Source organism: Sorex fumeus, unplaced genomic scaffold, assembly GCF_029834395.1.
Source record: "Sorex fumeus unplaced genomic scaffold, SorFum_2.1 ptg000047l, whole genome shotgun sequence".
In the NCBI taxonomy this organism is placed as follows: domain Eukaryota; kingdom Metazoa; phylum Chordata; class Mammalia; order Eulipotyphla; family Soricidae; genus Sorex; species Sorex fumeus.
This window is the reverse complement of record NW_026606104.1, coordinates 47,602,984-47,624,244: the sequence shown is the minus strand read 5'-3', so window position 1 is coordinate 47,624,244 and position 21,261 is coordinate 47,602,984. Positions and strand designations below refer to the sequence as shown.

General features: G+C 51.0%; 1 protein-coding gene across 2 annotated transcripts; it reads right to left on the bottom strand.

Moving 5' to 3' along the window:
* Positions 1–319: 319 nt before the first annotated feature.
* TXLNA (taxilin alpha) lies at positions 320–19,889 on the bottom strand. Of its 2 annotated transcripts, none has more exons than XM_056123017.1 (11): positions 19,861–19,889; positions 19,147–19,338; positions 17,336–17,674; positions 14,511–14,602; positions 11,366–11,536; positions 6,844–7,038; positions 5,713–5,832; positions 5,428–5,502; positions 4,675–4,767; positions 4,334–4,429; positions 320–3,704 (listed from the first exon to the last, which is right to left on the bottom strand). In XM_056123017.1, exons 2-11 carry the CDS (start codon positions 19,322–19,324, stop codon positions 3,384–3,386), a joined length of 1,680 nt encoding a protein of 559 aa, XP_055978992.1. In that variant the 5' UTR covers positions 19,325–19,338; positions 19,861–19,889; the 3' UTR covers positions 320–3,383. The 2 variants fall into 2 exon arrangements, with proteins under 2 accessions (XP_055978992.1, XP_055978993.1); XM_056123018.1 differs by having other exon boundaries at positions 19,147–19,330; positions 19,861–19,878.
* Between the last annotated feature and the right edge of the window lie 1,372 nt (positions 19,890–21,261).

Sequence of the window (21,261 nt, the reverse complement as noted above, 5' to 3'; positions counted from 1 at the left end):
GTGCTGGATGGAGCAGCCACTTAACTGTTGGGTGTGGCCCTCCTAAAGGGAAAAAAAACCCACCTTCCTTCCCATTAATCAACAAGTACTGATTAATAAGTTGATTGATTATTGGAGGAGTGAACAGCCTGTCAGTCCCATGAATGTGACCATCTTATCACCTTTGCACAGGTAGCATAGGTACATCTGCCAGTCCTGAGCCAGTGGGGCGCTGGTGGGCAGAGGTGCACTTTGAGGCAGGTCTGGACAAGTCAGCAAGGAGTCACACGCACCAAGCCACTCGGCAGTCAGAAGAGAAATAGGGCAGTCAAAAGAGAAATAAGGCAACAGACTCTTTTATTTCATGTGGTTTAAAATACATTAAAATCATGTCCCTGGCTGTTGTGAATACCAAAAGGAGACACTACCCCACCTCCCACCCCCAAAATAACAAAAAAAGCCATCAGCACAGCTTCCAACAAGTGTAGGCACCAGCTGGGGCCGAAAGGAAGCAGTTACAGGGATAGACGGCTACACCCCTCCCCCAGGCAGGCGCCAGGCTGCCCCCGGTGACCACCTCTGTGCTGTGCAAGGTGGGAGGGCTGGAGCAGCAGCTGGAGAATGAACTCAGCAGGGCAGCTCCAGGGCCTCAGGACAGAGGTGGAGGAGGGGATCTAGCCACCCTAGGAGACAAAACATCTTACAGAAAGTGCCTGAGCTCCACCCATGGTCCAAAAACCTCATGGAAAACAAAGAAAAGTGCTGCCGAGCTGTTGACTCTGGAGCTCAGGGCGGGGTGTCCTGAACACATTTCTGCAAGCAGAGCAGGGCTCCAGCTGGTCCTGGGAATCTGGAAAAGCTAGCAATCTAAGAAACCAACACAGCGCTTGGTCCTAAGGTGAGGTCACGTGCACAGGGAAGGCACTGGCCTTAGCGCAACCAGCCAACAGGCCACCGTGCCTGCATCTTGCCCAGGCTCCTGGCAGGGTGGGCAGCAGCCAGGGTCCAGGCTGACTTTGGAAAGCAGAAGCAGCAGCAGTGCAGCTGTAGGTGGGAAGATTTGGTCACCGAGGAGGAAAAGGAAGAATATGGTACCCATCAAAAGCCTGGTCTGAAAGTCCAGCTGTGGCTGGAACTGGGAACAAACTCCCTCCATCCTACCCCCTAAGAGGTACAGGCTCCGATCCGGGAGGCCAGCCCAGTGAGACCATCTTGCTCATTTTCACTAGATGTCTCCAGGGGCTGCTGGCATGCACGGAGCAGCTGTCACCTCCCATGCCCACAGGAGGCTCCAACAGACCTGCCCCCACCTCGGGCTTTAAAGAGGTAGCTGAGTGAGGAGGCAATTCTGTGGGGGGCTCTGTAGGCCTTCCTGCTGAGCAAGCTAGAGCTCTTGCTGCAGCCTTGTGCTTCTGTAGCCCAGCAAACCTGTATGGGATTGGCAGCTCCTGTGTGCCCCAGCCTGGCACAACTGGCGTGACTGGGGCAGGAGGCAGCTGGCATGAGTCCAGACCCAGACTTTTGAGAGGGACAGAAAAGGTGCCTGGAAGGACATACTGCTGAACCGGAGAATGGGGTCTTAGCCAGGCAGGATGGCATGCCACTCCTCATACTCACTGGCTAGGGGAACAGTTCTACTCTCAGGGACAGACCTTGGGAGAGGGATGAGGGGGAAAATTTGGCCACGGGGAATTGAAGTGCTGTTCATTTGCCATCTCTGGTCTAAGCTGAAATGTGATTCAAGAATTCTTAGTATTTTTCACTAACCTACTCCTCTGAGGAATTGAAGTTCAGGGCTCAAAGACGAATTATATGAAATGAGGGAGCCTGCCAGACAACGAAGCAGCTTCAAGGACGTACATTAACCAACTCAGCTGCTGCAAGCAGAGCCCCACTTAATACAAGACTGACTTAGTTGTTCAAGAGAACTGCCCTGCACCAACCTGCACAGTAATAAGACCAAACAGCCCCACCAGATTGCCACAGCAGAACCTTTGAGAGTTCAGAGCAGCAGGCACGGGGGGACGGGGGGGACGGGGGAACGGACGGACGACAATGTAGGACAGGTACACACAATCTGCAGCCTAATCTGCAGCCTTCCAATTTTTGGGACCAAATCAACTGTTTTCATTCCTTTTCAGGGAAGGGGCAGGCCTGGGCCACACCCAGCAGTGTTCAGTTGGGGACCAAATGTAGCATTGGGGACTGAACAGGGGTGAGACGCTCTACCCACTCCTTGTACTCTCTTTTTAGCCCCAGATCTTATTCTTATCCATACTGAAAGGAGGAATGTCAAAGGGACATATTGAAGCCAGGCCCCAGGCCAAAACAGAACCAGGGCAAATCTCAAGGAATGCACATGGGTGCAGGCAAGAGAACAGAAAACTCATAAAGCCAAGGGAAGAACAGGCCTGTACAGCTGCCTGGAGACCTCCCATGGTGTCACAGGCAAGCTGTGGCAAAGCTATCAGAGACCCTTTTTTCCGTTACTATAAACAATCTGGGTTCACTGACAGGAAACCTCAGAACCAGCACGGCAAAGTGCTAGGTGAGGTGGTGGGGCACTGGGAGCCAGGAAGCCAGGCACCACCACTACAGCACTTTCCCTTCTTCCTCAGGAGATCAGCAACGCAAACACTGTCATGTGCAAAAATAAAGAATCGGACAAACAGAACAAAGAACCCTTCTGGAAGAAGCCTTTGGGTGATCTCTTGTCAATCATTGTGCAGGCTAGAGGCACCTGTGAATGATAAGGCTACTGAAAAGCATCATTGGCCTGGTCCTGGCACTACCAGAGGGCAGGGGAAGTGGTGCCTGGGGGCTCCCACCCAGCACATCATCCCACACAGAAACCTTCTTCAGAGCCCAGTCCAAGGCAGAAGGGCAGTTTTGTTACTGTTCCTAAGCCCCTGCCAAGGCTCTGTTTGGGGTCCCCTTTTCCAGGTCAAGAGAAGCAAAAGAGCTTCTGGGGAAGCTTGGAGAACCGGAGTTGCCCAAGTCCTGCTCATTGTCAAGGCCCGAGGGTATCATCTGTCATGAGCCCTGAAGGGCAGGGAAGGAGTCTCAAATCAGGCAGGGAAAAGCTTGTTGCTTGTCCAGTAGCTCACTGGGACAGCTCTGCTTTGAGACCTGTTAACTCTTAGAAGAGTCACTGACCTCATCTGTCCACATCCCACCCCAATGTCAGCCCACTTGACACTTACAGGTAAGAACACGTGTGGCCTTGCACCTATGCCATAGGTATTGAAAACTGACCCAGAAAATCCAGAACTTCGAGGTGTCAGACATCGGCCAGGTCAGAGCGTCTGACCTCAGGGCTACACCGCGCAGCAGAGGGAGCTTGGTGGGCCAGACTTGGCTGGGCTGCTTGCTCCCTTCCCAGCACACACCCCAGGCCAAGCTCCCTAGGCGGTGGTGGTGGGCTCCTGAGGCCTAGTACGGTCAGATGCTTCTAAGCTGGGTGCTCCATGGCAGCAAGGGGCTTCCGTGGCTCTTGGGGAGCTAGGTGCTTGGGCACCAGGCCCCTCAACACCCTGTTCCTTAGAGGCAGTAGCAGCCTCTGACCTTTGTTCAGGGCTGTCTGTGAGGGGGCCCTGGACCCCCGCACTCAAGTCCTGTACCCTCTTGTTCAGGTCGTTGCGTTCTGTCTGCAGCGCTCGGCACAGCTTCTCCAACCGCTGAATTTTCACTTGCAGTCCCTCCAGCTCTTTGTCCCGGAGTGTTTTCTAGGGAAAGAAATGGGGTTTTTCATTGTCATGCCCTGGCCCTCCTCCCCAACCCAATGTGGAGAAAAGTGGCCATGCTGGGAGACCAAAGTGGAAAGTCGCCCCTTTTGGCCCTGTTTTATTTTAAGAATAACTCGGGTAACAGAGAAGGTCTTGATTTGGGAATGTCCTTCCTTTTACTACCAGACAACGCGGGCAAATTCGTGCCTTTTGATTCTTCTTCTTCTTTTTTTGGTCTTCGGGTCACACCCAGTGCTGCACAGGGGTTACTCCTGGCTCATGCACTCAGGAATTACCCCTGGCAGCGGTGCTCAGGGGACCATATGGGATGCTGGGAATTGAACCTGGGCCAGCCAGGTGTAAGGCAAATGCCCTACCTGCTGTGCTATTGCTCTAGCCCCTGAATTCATCTTCTCTCCACACCACAAAAGCCCATCACCTGGCAAATTAAACTGCCTACCTTCATTTGCTCTTTATATTCCCACTGCCAATCTGTCACCAAGCTCACCCACTGCTGCAGGAAGATAGCAGTGCCCTTGCACTTGGAAAGCCACTCAGGTGAACCCCATGACATCCCATGCTAGCAGCATCACAGATGGGTAGCTGACTTACTACATTTAAGCACCCACCTCTTCGGCCATCTCCAGTAGTGCCTTATTGCTGCTCTCCCACCGAGACCGGTACATTGTGGTTTCTTTCTCCAGCTTCTTAATCTTCTTAGTCATCTGCATCACATGACAAAAAGGGAAATGAATGGTCGGGGCCCTGCTAGCCGTGCATCTGCCCCCAAGAGAACAGATTAGTCATGGGGCAGTGAGCGTTTCTGTGCCACTTTGGGTTAAAATGTCCCTCTCAAAACAGGGAAGGAGTGATCCCTCCTTACAGGTCCCTATTGGTACCAAGTTAAGTAGCCCAGGAGATACCTTGGGTAAGGGGCAGGCCAGCCTGTTGTTCACCCAAACGGTGTTACCTTTTCCATCTCCTGTTTGAATGTGGTGAACACCTCACTGCTTTTGGAGAGTGTGTTTTGGAACTCCTCAAACTTCTCTGTGTACAAGGCAAGCTGAATAAGAAAGAAGGCCACAAGATGAGATCGGGCTTCTCTAGGAAGCACATTCGGTCATTACACTCAGAACCAACCTTGGCCCTTTGACCCAACAATGCTACTGAGAAACCTTTTCTCTTCAAAACAAAACAAAAAAATCTATGTATTTGAAAGAAGGTAATTAAAAAGGTTAAGATCAGAAAGCAGAGTCTGGGAACACTTAGTATGCCTTTATGTTGTTTTGGAACTTTGTGTCTGGAATTCAATATAATTTACATGATTAAACATACCCGTTCTTGGGCTGGGTTGACAGCTCTTAGGGCTGGAGTGTGCACTTTGCAAGTAAGAACCCTGGGATTGATCACCAGTCCCACTGGGAGCAGCCCTCAGCACTGCTGGGTATAGCACCAAAACAAACCCAAATAGCCAAAAAAGCAAAAATTAAAACACTCATTCTGTCCCCACCTCCTCACAAGCAGCTCAACTCTTCCGACTAGGAAGGAAGTCCTCCAAGCTCACCTAGCCACCTGGTCACCACCACACAGGTGAGGTGCTGGGCGGGTCCAGAGAAAACAAAGTCTCAGCAAGGTCACACAGCAGTCAGTCAAGGTGGTCCTAGAATGAGGGTCCCATTTCCCTCCCAGGAGGGGCCCAGGGCCAGGCTACACACGGTCTCACCTGCTGCTTCAAGTGGTTCTCCTGCTGCTTCATCAGCTCACACATCCTCTGGGACTCCACAGCCTCTTTGAGGAGCTATTTCCAAGATAGGACCCCGACTTGTCAGAAACCCTGAAGGGCTGTGCCTGGCTTATTCAAGCTATGAGCACTAGAATCCACTGAGGCTTCCTGCTCTCAGTCTTGTGCTTGAGGAAGCAGTGCCCTGGTCTGGCCAGGCAGCTGTCTTTCCCCAGTCACCACCCCCCTCCCAGAGCCCCCTACCCCCACCCCTTGAGTGAGCCTCACAAAATCTTTCTCCCGCTGGTGCCTCTCCTCTGCCTCCTTCAGCATCTCCTGGGCCTGCTGGAGCTTGGCATCCACAAGCTGCTGCTGCAGGTCCTTGTGTTTGAAGACTTTGTCGATGTGCTGCAGGAAAGCACAATATCAGCTCTTGCCTGCACCTGGGCAGTGCCTTCCCACAAGGGCGAGGAGCTGCTGGACTTCCGGTCCCTGCCGGGAGGGCTTGCAAATCTCAACTTGTTGGTCTCCCACTGAGTCAGTCATGGGGGAGGAGAGGGGATTATTTATGGATGAAATCAGCACCCAGGAAGTTAAAGAAACAAGGACTAAAATTAAAGAGGGCCAGAGCGATAATAAAGCAGGAAGGGCATTTGCTTTGCACATGGCAGACCTGGGTTTGATCCCAGAATTCCACAAGGTCTCCTGAGTACTGCCAGGAGTGATCCTGAGTGCAGAGTCAGGAGTAGTCCCTGAGCACTACCAGGTGTGGTGCCAAAACCAGACAAAACAACAAGGGCTAGAGAATATAGGGGACCTGGAGTGATAGTGATAGTACATAGGGTAGGGCACTTGTGTTGCATGTAGCCAAGGATAGTTTAGTCCCTGGCATCCCATGTGGTCTCCTGAGCATGCCAGGAGTGATTCCTACGTAGGGGCAGAGCTAGGAGGATGCCCTGAGAATCTCCAGGTATGGCCCAAAACCTAAGAAGCACCCTTCAGTTCTAATTCCAGAAAATACTCCAGACAAAGCACTGTGGTGCTTCAATCCTAGACACATTTCTTTACCTGTTTTTTTTTTTTTTTTAATTTTTGGTGCTTTTTGGGTTACACCTGGCGATGCTCAGGAGTTACTCCTGGCTCTGCACTCAGGAATCACTCCTGGTGGTGCTCAGGGGACAATATGGGAAGCTGGGGAATTGAACCCGGGTCAGCCATGTGCAAGGCAAACGCTCTACCCGTTGTGCTATTTCTCCAGCCCTTTTACCTCAGTTTTATGAGGAACATTACTCCATTGCTAAGAAAGGAGGAGAAAGGGGATGGAGTGTGCCAAACATGTTCCAGGGCTGGCCCCCTAGAGCTCTTCACCCCAGAGAATACCACAATCTCCTGGCTATGCTGGCTGGCCATGATACAAACCTCTTCCCGCAGCTCATACTGCTCAATCAGCTTCTTGAGCCTCTCAGCCAGCTCCATGTTCTCCTGGCGCAGTTTGGAATTGCGCTCGTTGTGCTGTTCCATCTGTAGCTGGATGTCATTCAGTGTCATCTGGAAGTGCGAGGTCACTTCCTTGCGCTTCTCCTCTTCCTCCCGGGCTCGCTGCACACCTTCTTCCTGGGCAGAGAAGCCAACCCCAGTTCCGTTACCCAGTGCTCTCGAAGACAACCTCACAATGATCCCTTAGCTAATCCAGGGCTAGTATTGACCAACAATCCTTCCTGCTCTCCCAGTGAGCAGTAGCCAGGCAATGGAGCGCAACGGAGGCTCTGAACAAATCCCTGCATCAGGTGACACCCTGTGAGAGTCTGCCTAGAAAACCCAGGCATACATCTCGGGGCCATTCTGACATTCTGCTTGTTTTGTCACATTTGGCAGAGCACAGGGGCTATTCCTAGCTCTGTGTTCAGGGGTCACTCCCTGTAATGCTCAGGGGATCATGCGGAGTTTTTTCTCAGCATGTAAAGCAATCTGCATCTACTAAAAGCCTACTACTCTAGTCTTCAGACTAAGTAGCTTTTTTTTCCTATCATTCTTCCACCACATCTTTCTCCAGTGTTTAAAATAAGCACTGTTGGCTGAGAGGCAATCTGGCAGATTAAAAAAAAAAAAAAAAAAAAAAAAGAGCCAAGAGATAATACAGCAGGTAGGGCACTTGCCTTGCATGTGGCCTACATGGGTTCAATCCCCAGAACCAAATATGGTCCCTGAGACCTCCCAGGATTCATCTCTGAGAACAGAATCAGAAATAAGCCCTGAGTACTGATAAGTTTGATCCCAAAACCAAAAAATAAAAAATTTACATACTCTTTGGGGCAGGAGAGAAAACAGGGGTTAAGACACTTGCCCTACATCCAGCCAAGCCTGGTTTGTATATCTGGCACTAGGTATGGCACCCCAAGAGCCAAAGGATCACTCGTGAGCACAAAACCCGGACCAGCCCTGAGCATAGTCAGTCTAACCCAAAAATAACAACAACCCAGTCATTTTACCCCCAAGATTAATCCTATGTGCTTTCACATGCTATCACATGTGGCCCCCCAGCACCACAAGGAATAATTTCAGAGTGCAGAGCCCAGAGTAATCCCTGAACATTGCGAGATGTGGCCTCCAAAACAAAAACAAACATGGACTGGAGCAATAGTATATCGGGTAGAGCATTTGTCTTGCAAAGCCTGGGTTTGATTCCTGGCATCCGATATGGTGCCCTTGCACTGCTAGGAGTGATTCCTGAGTATAGAGCCAGGAGTAACCCTGTGTACTCAGAAATCACTCCTGGTGGGGCTTGGGGGATTATATGGGATGCTGGGGATCAAACCCGGGTCGACCATGTGCAAGTCAAGTCTTACCCACTGTGTTATTGCTCTGGCACCCATATGTTCTTAAGTTTTAATTCTTATGTATACTATGTACTATATATCTATGTATCTATATATTCTGAGTTTTGTTCAACCTCTGACAGTGCTCAGCTCTGGCTCTGGCTGAGCACTGTTAGGTTTGGGAAACCATGAGGTGCTAGGAATTGAATCCGGATCAGTCACATGTAAGGTGAGTAAGTGCCCTACTTGTTATTCTAGCTTTCCAAACCCAAACAACAACAACAACAAAATTTGTTTTTGGGCCACATCCGGCAGTTTTCAGGGCTTACTCCTGGCTCTGAGCTTAGGGATCAGGACTGGTGGTACTCATATGAATGCTGGGGATAAAGCCTGCCGCATCAGCCACATGCAAGATAAGTGCCCTACTCACTGTACTCTCTGACTCCAGATATCAAGTCTAAAAGAATCTGGGGGTGGGAGTTGTTATACCCAGTGGTGCTCAGGTCTTACCTCTGGCTCTGTCCTGGCATGGCTCAGGGAAACATGGGGTACCAGGGATCAAATGGCTGGCTATTTGCAAGGCAAGTGTCTTAACCATAGTACTATTGTCCCAGCCCCATAATATAACTTCTTACTGTACTTTACATACATTAACAGTGAAAAATTAGAAACGACTTAAAAATACTTGAACCAGATTTTTTTGGGGGGCTGGGCACAGCCAGTGGTGCAGAAAGTGAAATTTTAGAGTCCCTCATGCAAAGCATTCCTTCTAGCCTTTTGACTATCGCTCAGAATGATTACACAATTGTCATCCCTGAACCATTCACAATAAATCTTGTATCTGTACTTTTGGGGGGGCTGGAGAGACAGTACAGTGGGTAAGGTGCTTCTGTAATGTTTAACTTAGTGCTTAGGGGCCACATCAGGTTGTGTTCAGTACTCTACACTTGGTTCTGTGCTCAGGAGACTATATATATGAAGTACCAGGATTCAAACTGGGATTGGCTGCATGAAAGATAAGTACCTTAGCTTCATGCTATCTCTCCAGTCCTAAATCTGTGTTGTGAGCAAAGCATGTTGCAAAATACCACACACTCACTAATCCTGTTGACTGCCGGCCTCCCAACAAATGCTCAGGGTAGAGCACTTGTCAGCACATGTGGCTGACCCAGTTTCAATCCCTAGTGCCACATATGATTCCCTGAGCCCTGCCAGGAGTGATCCCAGAACACAGCCGGGTACCTACCACACTACCTGCCCCTCCCAACCCTCCCACACAACCACTAAGCTGTGTTCAGTGGTAGCAAGGGTTTGGTGCTTGGACATGGTAATACCATCCTACTCAAACCCTGTTTCCCTGAGTCATGGCATGACAGAGCCAGAGGTAAGCCCTGAGCACAACTGGGTGCAAGGATGTTTAAAAGTCTAAAACTTGATATCTGGAGCCACAGAGTACAGTGCTGGAAGCTACTGGGACACACCCTGCAGTTCTAGGACTCTAGTCCTCTGAGCTGCACCTCCTTGGTCCAAAGTTTGAAAGTTCAGCATTTCTAACTGATTAAGTGGGAGAAGAGTGGCTTGTCAGCCCTGGAATCTGGCTTCCCTGAAGTATCACTAAGAACAATCTCAGTCTTGTGTTTAGAGGTCTCCGAGCACTACAGCATTCATCTAAGGCAGGTGGATGTTCAGTGTTTACAAAAAGCTTAGGCAGAATATTTTAGAGAAATTATATATATGTACGGACACTACCTCCACTACCCAGCCGTCGCCACATTCCAGGACGCTTTCCGGACCCGCCGACACATCATAAGACACTAAATACCCATCTTCCGGAATTGTCGTACCATATTTGATAGGGTTCAAATACGGTAACACCTACAAGGGTGATTAGAGGTCGCCCCAAAAGCCTCTATCCCTCTCGGAAAGACTGGCAAGCTACCGAGAGTATTCCGCCCACACGGAAGAGCCTGGCAAGCTATCCGTTCGTTGTGTATTCGATATGCCAAAACCAGTAACTACAACTGGTCTCAAATATATGTGTACACACACACACACACACACACACACACACACACACACACACACACACACACACACACGGTAGGCTGGAGCGATAGCACAGCAGGTAGGGCGTCTGTCGTGCACGCGGTCAACCCAGGTTCTATTCCTTCGCCCCTTAGAGAGCCCAGCAAGCTACAGAGTGTTATCTCACCTGCACGGCAAAGCCTGGCAAGCTATCCGTGACGTATTCAATATGCCAAAAGCAGTAACAAGTCTCACAATTTGTTGTGAGACTTTACTGGTGCCCGCTTGAGCAAACTGATGAACAACGGGGCTACAGTGCTATATGTATGGTGTTCAATGCTTGATATATGTACATATATATATATTGACAATGTTCAGGGCTTACTTACTCCATAAGGCACTGATGTGGGGGTAGAATGGGGGTGCTATTCCTGATGTAGTATTTGGGGTAGTGTGCGGTACCAGGGTTTTGGAGAGTGAACACAGACCTCCTACATGCAAGTACAACTCCAATTCTAGATTGCTGAGCTACTTTCTAGCTTACTGAAATACTCTGGGGTCATAACCAGTGATGCTCAGAGCAATGTGTATTTTTTTTGGAGGATGGGGTGAAGTGTGGAGGTGGTGGGATTACACCCAGCAGTGCTCAGGGCTTATGTCAGGCTCTGTGCTTAGAATTACTTCTAGTGAGACTCAGGGAACCATATGGGATGGTGGGGATCAAAGTTGGGTGGGCCACATGCAAGGCAAGTGCCCTACCCTCTGTATTATAGCTCTGGTCCCTCAGGGCACTGTATTTTGAACCAAGGTCAGTGACAAATCTTAGTTTCTGTCCTATTTCTCCATCCCTGCCCTGAGAAACCCCGCGACCGCTTTTTAAGGTTTTTGGGTTACACCTGACGATGCTCAGGAGTTACTCCTGGCTCTGCACTTAGAAATTACTACTGGTGGTGCTTGGGGGACTATATAGGATGCTAGGGATTGAACCTGGGCCAGTTGCATGCAAGGCAAGAGCCTCATCTCTCTACCCCCACTACCAAATATTTTATGGGGGTGAGCCCACTGAAAACCACCAACCAGGAAGCAGCCATAAGGCCTACCTTGAGGGAGCGGTTGTGGCGCTGCAACTCTCGGCACAGGCTCTCCAGCTTGCTCCGGGCCAGGATGGCCTTGCTGTGCTCACCGCGCAGGTGGTCCTTCTCCTGCACCAGTTGGCTCTGCTTCTTCTGTAGGAGCTTCATCTGCTTCTGCGAGTTCCGGTGCTCTTCCAGCTGGTGACCAGGAGAGTCTTAAGCCTTTGGGTGGAGTTCATCACCCACCCTGAAGTGGGGTGTTCCCTGAGATGACTTGAAATCCTACTCCCTTGATCCTGAGGCTAGGTATAAAAGCTCTGGCCAGACTGTTGTAGGGTTTTTACACACTCACCCCCTCCCTTTATTGGGGACCACACCATGCAGTCCTCAGGAGAATATGTTTGGTGCCAGGAATTGGACTGGGGTTGGAGAGAGGTGAGGCAAGGTAAGCACATTAACTGCTGTACTATTTCTCCAGCCCCATGTTCCCCCTTTTTGTTTTGCCCAATAACCCAGAGAGTCCCACCCCAAGACACAGAGACAGACACTCAGACAGGACAAGGTAAAGGTAAAAGGTAAAGGCCCTCCCGTTGATCGTCGATTTGCTCGAGCGGGCCCAGTAACGTCTCCATTGGAGACTTTGTTGTTACTGTGTCTGGCATATCGAATACTCTCGGTAGCTTGCCGGGCTCTCCGAGAGGGGCGGAGGAATCGAACTCGGGTCGGCCATGTTGGCCGCTTGTAAGGCGAACGCCCTACCCGCTGTGCTATCGCTCCAGACAGGACAAATAGGTCATAAAGCCAGAGGATCCCAATTCTCTATAGCTCTGACCCCAAAAAGAATGTTTTCATTCTCCCTTTTTCTGGTGTTTGGGCCACACCCAGCAGTGCTTAAGAGCTACTCCTAGCTCTGCACTCAACAACCATATGGGATGTGGGAATTGAACCTGGGTCAGCCACATGCAAGACAAGGGCCCCACCTGCTGTACTATCGCTCTAGCCCCAGAAAGGAACTTCTCAAGACTTTCAGAATGCTCAACTTTCAGACAAGAGCTGTTGCTACCCTCCTTGTACTCGGCAGACCTTTGTCTTGTCCAGTACTACCAAGATTTACCACCTGTTTGCCATTGCTATTATACTTTCATAGGGGTCACACCCAGCAATGTTTTGAGGGTCTGGAGCCATTCTGGTAGCAGAATGAGCTACCAGTATGATGATACACAGGAGTGCCCAGGGCCACATGGTGACAGAGATGGTGACAGAGAAGGCCATGATGAGGTGCCAGGGACAGAAGTTAGGGCTGTGCCAACACTGGGTATATGCTTTACCACTTAAGTCCTTGCGGGGTCCTTGGATCATCATTTTGTTTCCCTTTGACTCTTATGATCATCTTTGACCTTTTTTATTATTGACAATTTTATGACTCTGGGCTGAACCGATAGCACAGCGGTAGGGCGTTTGCCTTGCACGCAGCCAGCCCGGCCCAGGCGGGTTTGATTCCTCCGGCCCTCTTGGAGAGCCTGACAAGGTACTGAGAGTATCTTTCCCGCACGGCAAAGCCTGGCAAGCTACCCGTGACGTATTCAATATGCCAAAACAGTAACAAGTCTCAAAATGGAGATGTTACTGGGCCCGCTTGAGCAAACTGATGAACAACGGGAGGACAGTATTATGACTGTGGCATCACTCTCCTCACTTTCTCTTACACAAAGACCACACCTCAACCTTTACTCTTTTCCATGAGCCTGTCTAACGATGTACATTACAAATATAACAGCAATTATCCAATTAAAGTTTTCTTAGTACACATATTAAAAAGGAATTGGAGATTCTCTAGAGAGAGTAAAGGACGTAAGGTCTTATTTACATGAGGCTGTGGTGGCCATGATTCCAGTTTGAATCTCTGCCACCACATTTGGTCTCTGGAGCACTGTCAGAGTGCCAGAGCACAGGAGCACAGGAGTAGTCCCTGGTACTGCTGGGTATGGAACAAACATTCCCTCCCAATTAAACAAGGAGGTTAAATTAATACTTTAAGTATTTTACTATTTACTTAAGTAGTGGGCTGGAGCAATAGCATAGCGGGTAAGGTGTTTGCCTTGCATGCGGCCAACCCAGTTGGCCCAGGTTCGATTTCTCCGCTCCCACGGAGAGCCCAGCAAGCTACCGAGAGTATCTCGCTCGCACAGCAAAACCTGGCAAGCTACCCGTGACGTATTTGATAAGCCAAACACAGTAACAAGTCCCACAATGTTACTGGGCCTGCTCGAGCAAATCGATGAACAACAAGAGGACAGTGCTACAGTGCTACTTAAGTAGTATTCTTTATAAAATTAAATAGTGTATTTTTAATTTTTTTTTGCTTTTTGGGTCAAAGCTGGCAATGCTCAGGGGTTACTCCTGGCTCTGCATCAGGAATTACTCAGAGGTGCTCAGGGGACCATACTGGGCACCAGAGATTGACCCTGGGTAGGCCGCATGCAAGGCAAATGCCCTACCCACTGTACTATCACTCCAACACAATAGAATATTTCTTATGTTGATTTCTGGGCCACACCCAGCAGTACTTAGTGATCACCCTTAGCAGTGCTCAAGGGACCATTAAGGGTGGCAGGGACTGAACCCAGGACGGCCATGTACAAGGCAAGTGTCTTACCCACTGTACTATCTCTTAGGCACCTATTTACTCTAATTTTTTTTCACCCCACACCCAGCAGTGCTCAGGGTCATTCCCTGACAGTGCCTAGAGGACAACCACATACAATCAGGGAATAAATCCAAGCATCCTGCACGCAAAGCATGTACTTCAGCCCTTCAAACCATATCCTCTGACCCAAACCCACATTTTTAAACAACTAAGGAAATCTCTCTATGAACTGAGAATTAAAGAAGATCAGGAGATATTCTGAGACATGATGTAAGGAGGGCACTGTGCACTTCCCTATTTTGGGGAGATACATGGGATTGAGAGGAAATGGTACCTAGATCTCAGGCCTGGGCTAGGGCTTTACCTCTGAATAGAAAGTTTCTCTTCTCTAAGTGCTGAAGAGGTTGCTGGGATCTAACTCGCAACTAGACAAACTGGGAAAAGGCTGACAGGCTTTACAGGAAGTTACCAACCTGCCCCTGTCCCCTGAACCCATGCCAGGTGGCCAGAAAGGGAAGAACTGACCAGTTCAGCATACTTCTTGCATAGAGCTGCCAGCTTCTCCTCTGGAGTGCTCAGGGTGTTCAACGTCTGCATTAGCAATGTGATCTCCTTCCCTATAAAGCAGAGGAAAAGAAGTCAAATTCTCCCTTTACAGTGCTCTCCCCTATCATACTTACTACTTGATGAATTGGCTGCTTTCCTTGATAGGAAGCATGTGTCCTGAGACCTGGGAGCCTACTCAATTTTGCCTATCACTATAGCCTTGATACTGTTCCTATGCCCATCAGAGAGGACATGACTCAATGAAGACATTCTTAATTATTATTATTATGATGATGATATGAAGATGCTACACCAAGTGGTGTCCAGGGATCATTCCTGACAGTGATTCTATGTGGTAATGAGGATTGAGCCTTGGTCAGCCACATGCAAGGCAAAAGCCTTAACCTTGGTACTACCTCTCTGGCCCAATGAAAGCTTTATTAAACAAATGACTGAACTGCTGTGAATTCCTTGATTTCTTAGTGGAGAAGAATAAGAACCTGCCTACTCTACTCACAGGTGGGAAGCAAGCTGTCCCACTTGTTAGCTCAGAACTACAATGCCGATGCAAGCAAGGTCTCTTTGAAAGCAGAAGGGAAAGGAGTAGGTCTCCATGAGAACTACTAAACACAGATCACAGAAAGCCATGGTAAAGTAGAAGCTGAACATATGTTCTAATATTTGGTACCAAGAGTAAATGACAACAAAATCCTCCTTTAAATTAGGGTAAAAGGGTTCAGAGTAACTGCATAGCAGATAGGATGTTTGCCTTGCACGCGGTCTGGGTTTGATCCCTGGCATCCCATACAGTCTACCATGCACCACCAGGAGTAATTCCTGAGCATTGCCAGGTGTGACCCAAAAAAACAAAATTAAAAACAAAAAACAAACAAAAAAACCCCCGAAAAAACCAGGATGCCAACAAGTGGGTAGGTGAGAAGGGACAAAAACATGGCTATGCTTTTTGGTTACTAATTTGGTTTCTTTTTGTAACTTTTATTTATTTTTGGACTTGGGGGACCATATAGGGTGCGGGCCTTGTACATGGCTCAGGTCACCCATATGCAAGGCCAGAGCCTTACCCACTGTACTACTGTTCTGGCCCCTAACTTGGTTTCTGTTGTTTTACTGGGTCACATCTGGCAAAGCTTGGGGGTTACTCCTGGCAGTGCTTAGGAGATCCTATGTGAAGCCAGCTGATCGAACCTGAGTCGGCTGTAAGCAAGGCAAAATGCTCTACCGGCTTTACTATAACTCCAGGCTCAATCAGGTTTCTTTCTTTTTTTTGCTTTTTGGGTCACACCCAGCAATACTCAGGGGTTACTCCTGGCTCTGCACTCAGGAATTAGTCCTGGAGGTGCTCGGGGGACCATATGGGATGCCAGGGATTGAACTTGGGCCAGCTGTGTACAAGGCAAACACCTTACCCATTGCACTATTGCTCTGGCCCCCCCCGACTTGGTTTCTTTTATACACATTACTCCCCAACCCCCATGACTTTCTTCTCACTGTCTATACCTGTTACCTAGCTGTACATATCCCAGAACCAGGGCCCTGAAGTTGTCACGCCTGGAGACAAACATTAATCAGCAACTGTCAAGAGCTGTTGATTGATTCAGTAAACAAGCCAAATCCAACACTCAGATGGCTTCTCTTAGGGGCTGGAGAAATATTACCATGGGAACAGTGCCCGCCAACTTGGGGGTTCTATCTCTGGCACTCATGTGGTTTCCTGAACCCCACTATAATGACTCCTAACCACATGCCAGGAATAAGCCGAGTACCGTCCAATATGGCACCCAAATAAACAAACAAAATCCTTATTAAATACCTAGAGAAGGGCTTGAGAGATAGTAGAGATAAGGTGCGTGTTTTGCACACAGCTGACCCAGATTCTATCCCCTGTGCATTACCAGATGCAATTTCTGAGCACATCTGGTATGGCCCAACCCACCTGCACCTCCCCCTGCTCCAAAACCACAATAACAAAACATCTGAAGATTTCATGCAACTCCAGACTTCTGGCTTTCCTTAACAAAAAATGGGTCCAAGGATTCACTCGATGGGCTGGAGTATATGATTTCATGAGGGAAGCCAGGGTTTTATTCCTAGTACTGCATGACCCCCTACTGGGAGAGACCCTTGAATTCTGAGATGGGAATTGTCCCAGAGGCACCTTCTTCAAAAGATGGCTGATTATACTTTAACCTGTGTTATTAGCTTGCCAGGCCTGGTGATTCTCAACCCTATGACCAAGTCCTCCCCTCTCTTGGTCCTTACAGGAACCCTAGGCTACCTGGGCTTACCTGAGTTGTCAACCCTGGTCTAGTCTAATTCTCTTATCAGAGGGAAACGGAAACTAAAGACCAGAGAGCAAAAAGTGTTAACCAAAGTCACACAGCAGGACAGAAATCATACTGGTTGGTATAGGAGCCCATCATTATATGACTCTCTTATCTCAGAGAGAGAGTAGGCTGCATTTCAATTCTCACTTGCTTCTATGGAGCTTCTAATGCTAAGGTCCCATAACCCTGGCTGTGCTCAGGGGCTATTCTCAGCTTGGTGCTTGCTCCTGGTAGTGTTTGAGGGATAATGTGGTGGGGGGAAGAGAACCCAGGGCCTCACACAAACAGAACAAGTGCTCAACAGCTGAGTGATGTTCTGAGACCATAACCCTGACTATCTAAAACCGTGTGACTCCGTTCTCTAGGAAGCAGAATTTCCTTCGAATCTTCCAAGAGCAGACTCATCCAAAGAATGTCAAGGTCTAAACCTCCCTCCCTCACTAGCTGCCCTCTGCTTACCCAGACCCTTGGCTTTCTTCTTTTCCTGTGGCCTTCGGTGATTGCGGTCTCCAACCTCGTCACTTGCCCGGATCTCTTCTGTGACCGGTTCTCCCTTGGAGGGCTCTTTCTCACCATTCACAACTGGGTTCTCTGCCTCAGGCTCCCCATTCCTTGAGGCATAGGCCCGGGACTTCTCTGTATCTTCAGGTTCAGTGGGTTCACCATGTGCCCCATCCTCAGCTGGGCCCCCCTGATTGTTGTCTACGCAGTATGTACTCAAGATGTCTTCCAGCTGGCGGCTCAGCTCCTCAGAGACATCACGGAGGGCCCCAGCTTGTGCAGCTTTGACTTGGGCTCCTTAGAGCAGAGAACAAGAGGCAGTGAAAATTACAATGAGCTAGACCACTGGGTAAAATTTTTCTAGCCTGAACTTACTAGTGTTAAATGTTGCCTCACATTTCTTTTCTCTTCCATCTTCCAGGGACGGAAGAGAGGCAAAGGCATGTGCTTCCCCACTGAGCCACACCCCTGTCTCTAACAATGCCTGACTTCTTTAAGCTTTCCTCCCACTGTCTATGCCTGAGCACACCCACCCTCACCTATATTACATATAAATACTTAATTATCTTGGTGTCTGGGACTGAATCCGGGGCTACTTACATGTGAGGCCTGTGCCCCACCGCTAAAATAACTCTTTCCAACTATCTCCTGGACACCTTTGATAGTGAGGTGGTAGTCAAAAAGACATTAAGTCCACCGCAAGACAGTATGGTAGGTGGGGCGCTTCCCCTGTATGCAGCCAACCCAGGTTTAATCCCTGGCACCACATATAGTTCCCCAGTCTACCAGGAGTGATGCCAGAGTGCAGAGCCAGGAGTAAGCCCTGAGCACTGCCGACCAAGGCCCCAAAGCAAAACCCCCCAGCCCTCCCCCTCTTCTGCCCTAAACAGTTAAGAAAATAAACCAGTTGGAGAGGGTAGTATAGGAGGGAGGGCACTTGGCTTACATACAGCCAACCCAGTGTCAATTCCCAGCACCACATATCCCACTCCTTGCTGTATGCTCAGGGATCACTCTTAGTAAAGTGAGTAAGCCCAGAGTATTACCGGGTGGGGACCAAAACCAAACAAAACCCAGGGTTGACATTCATATTTTGCATGCAGCAGCCCAGGGTTCAATCCCAGAGCAAGCAGTAACCCTCAGTACTAAATTAGGAGTAGCCCACCTCCCCCCTGCACTGCCAGCTATGACCCGAAATTCAAAGGCGGAAGGGGAAGTGAAACATTCAGCACACAGGGATGGCAAACAGCCGCTCAACATCCAGGCTACCCTCTTTCCCTCCCCCCCCAATTTTCGCTGTGTGTCAGTGGATAGCTGGAGGGCAGGCTTTGCATGCAGGAGGCCCAGGATCCTTCACTGGCACGGCACCATCCGTGCACTGCACTAGGCTGCGAGTAGCTCCCGAGCATCTCCAGGCGTGCCCTGCCCAGCCCCCCTTAATCATGCCAGCTGAGTCCAGGGTTTTGGTTTTTTTTGTGTGCGTTTTGTGTCCACAACCTGAGGTGCTCAGGGACGGGTCCCCATCACCCACATGTGATGCCTGGGATCCAGCCACCACTGGCTATGTGCCAGGCAAGTGGCATCACGCCGGCCCGAGCCCCGGTTTCCCAACTTTTGCCACATGCCTCACGCTGCCTGCCACCCACAGGTGAGACGCTCCTAAGCTCCGGCCACTGACTGGGGCGCTCACTTGACCGACCCCCACCCTCGGGACGCCCGTGGCCGTGGTGGCCTCTCCCGCCCGGCCACCCGGGGCCTGGCACACACACCCTCCGTCTTCGCTGGAGCCCGACTGCTGGAACCTTCCGCGTCGGTCGCCGCCGCGGCCGGGCCGGTTCGCCCTGAGCCCCCCTCCGGGCCGGCTTCGGGCGGCCCCGGGTGGCCTTTCGCGTGGGAAGTGTTGTTCGCGTGCTTGGCGGCCCCATTCTTTTTGTCCTGGTTCTTCATCGCGGCCTGCAACGCTAGGTGAAGAGAAGGCGGGTCCTCGAGAAACGCACACGCTTGCTTTCCCCTCCCCCGACCCAGCACCTCCGCGCCGGGGGCGCCCCACAGCTAGGTGAGGCCCGGCGGGGACAAACGCTCCTCGCGCCCTCGGGTACGTCGGGGGGCGTCGCCGGGCGGAGCCTTTTCCGCGGGGGGGCGAGAGGAGCGGCCTCCTTTCTCCGCGAGAGCACGTCCCCGCCCGCCCGCCAGCCCCCCGCGGGACGCCCGGCGCCCGGCCCGGGGCCGACACTGACGTGGCGGGCCGCGCGCCCCGGCCCCTCCCCCGCCCCCCCACGTGGGCCTCTCGGCGCGCGCGCGCGCACCCACCCGAGGCCCGCGTGCCTCAGCCGCGCGGCCGCGCATGCGCACGGACGCAGCCCCGCCGCCCCGGCCCTCGCCCTCGCGTGCAATCGGCGGGATTCTCCTCAATGTCCGAAAGTGTCCAGGCCCACGGGCCCTCCGGTCGCCTCGTCCCCTCCTCTCGCCGCCGCGGTCCTTACCTCAGTGCCGACGCCCAGACGGCTTCGCCCGCTCTGGCCTCGCACCGGAAACCCGGGGTAACCTCTGCAGCAGAGCGGCTGCTCGCGCCGCAGCCAATCAGCAGGCAGCGCTGGCGCGGGGCTTGCCGGGAAGGAGGGAGCGAGGCGGCCTCGGAGGCGGGGGCGCCGGGGAGGCGGGGCGGGGCGGGACGGGCTGCGCGGCCCTCCTGGGATCCGGGCTGGCGCCCTCTTCCAGGATGCAACAGGAAGTCGGAGCCGGATCCCCCCCAGGAGGTCCGACAGGAACCAATCACGCTGCACGAACAGCCGCGTCGGGCTCTCTTCTGGGAAGCCGAGCCGACCTCGGCGCCCAACTCCGGCATCGGCAGCCAGTTCTTCCCCGCCTCCATCCGCCTTCTCCCTCCCGCTGTCCCCTTCGCCCGCTGGGATCAGGGTTCACCTGCGTGCTGCAGCCAAGGGATCAGGACTCCCCGGGAGCTCGGGACTCGGGTGCCAGGGATTACTTCATACACTTGCGAAGAGGCTGGCCACGCCTCTCTCGTTGATGAGGAAGGCAATTGATTCGGTTTCCGAATCGGACAGAAGCTTTTTTGGTTTGTTTTACCCTGGCTCTGGCCCCTTGGGGCCCTCTTTGGAAGGCTGAGTTTAGCTCAAGCAGATTCTCAGCTTTCTTTCTGGTTCATCTACAACATCCCACCTGCACTGAGTTTAAAAAGCCAAAATGTAGGGCCGAAGAGATAGTACAGTGGGTACTACCCTTGCACACTGTCGACTTGGGTTCCGTCTTTGGCATCCCATATGGTCTCTGAGCACCTTAGGAGTGACTCCTGAGTGCCGGGACAGAACTAACCCCCCGAGCCTTGTATGTGGTCCCAAAGCTGTCACTGTCTTCCCGTTGTTCATCGATTTGCTCCAGCGGGCCCAGTAACGGCTCCATTTTGAGACTTCTTGCTACTGTTTGGCATATCGAATACGTCAGGGGTAGCTTGCCAGGCTTTACCTTGCAGGTGAGATACTCTTGGTAGCTTGCTGGGCTCTCCAAGAGGGGCGGAGGAATCGAACCCGCCTGGCCGGGGCTGGCTGTGTGCAAGGCAAACACCCTACCGCTGTGCTATCGCTCCAGCCCAAAACAAAACAAAAGCCAAAATGTGGGAACCAGAGAAATGGTACAGCCAGCTGTCAGAGTGAGCACAGAGCCAGGAGTAAGCCATGAGTACAGCTGGATGTGCCCCTTCACCAACAAAATTAATTAAAAAAGTTAACCAAGCTTAATCAGTGGCTGAATAAATAGCAGTACTCCATTTTAAAATAAATAATGAATTAAAAAAATAATGACCTGGGGCTGGAGCAATAGCACAGTGGGTAGGGCATTTGCCTTGCATGCGGCCGACCAGGGTTCGA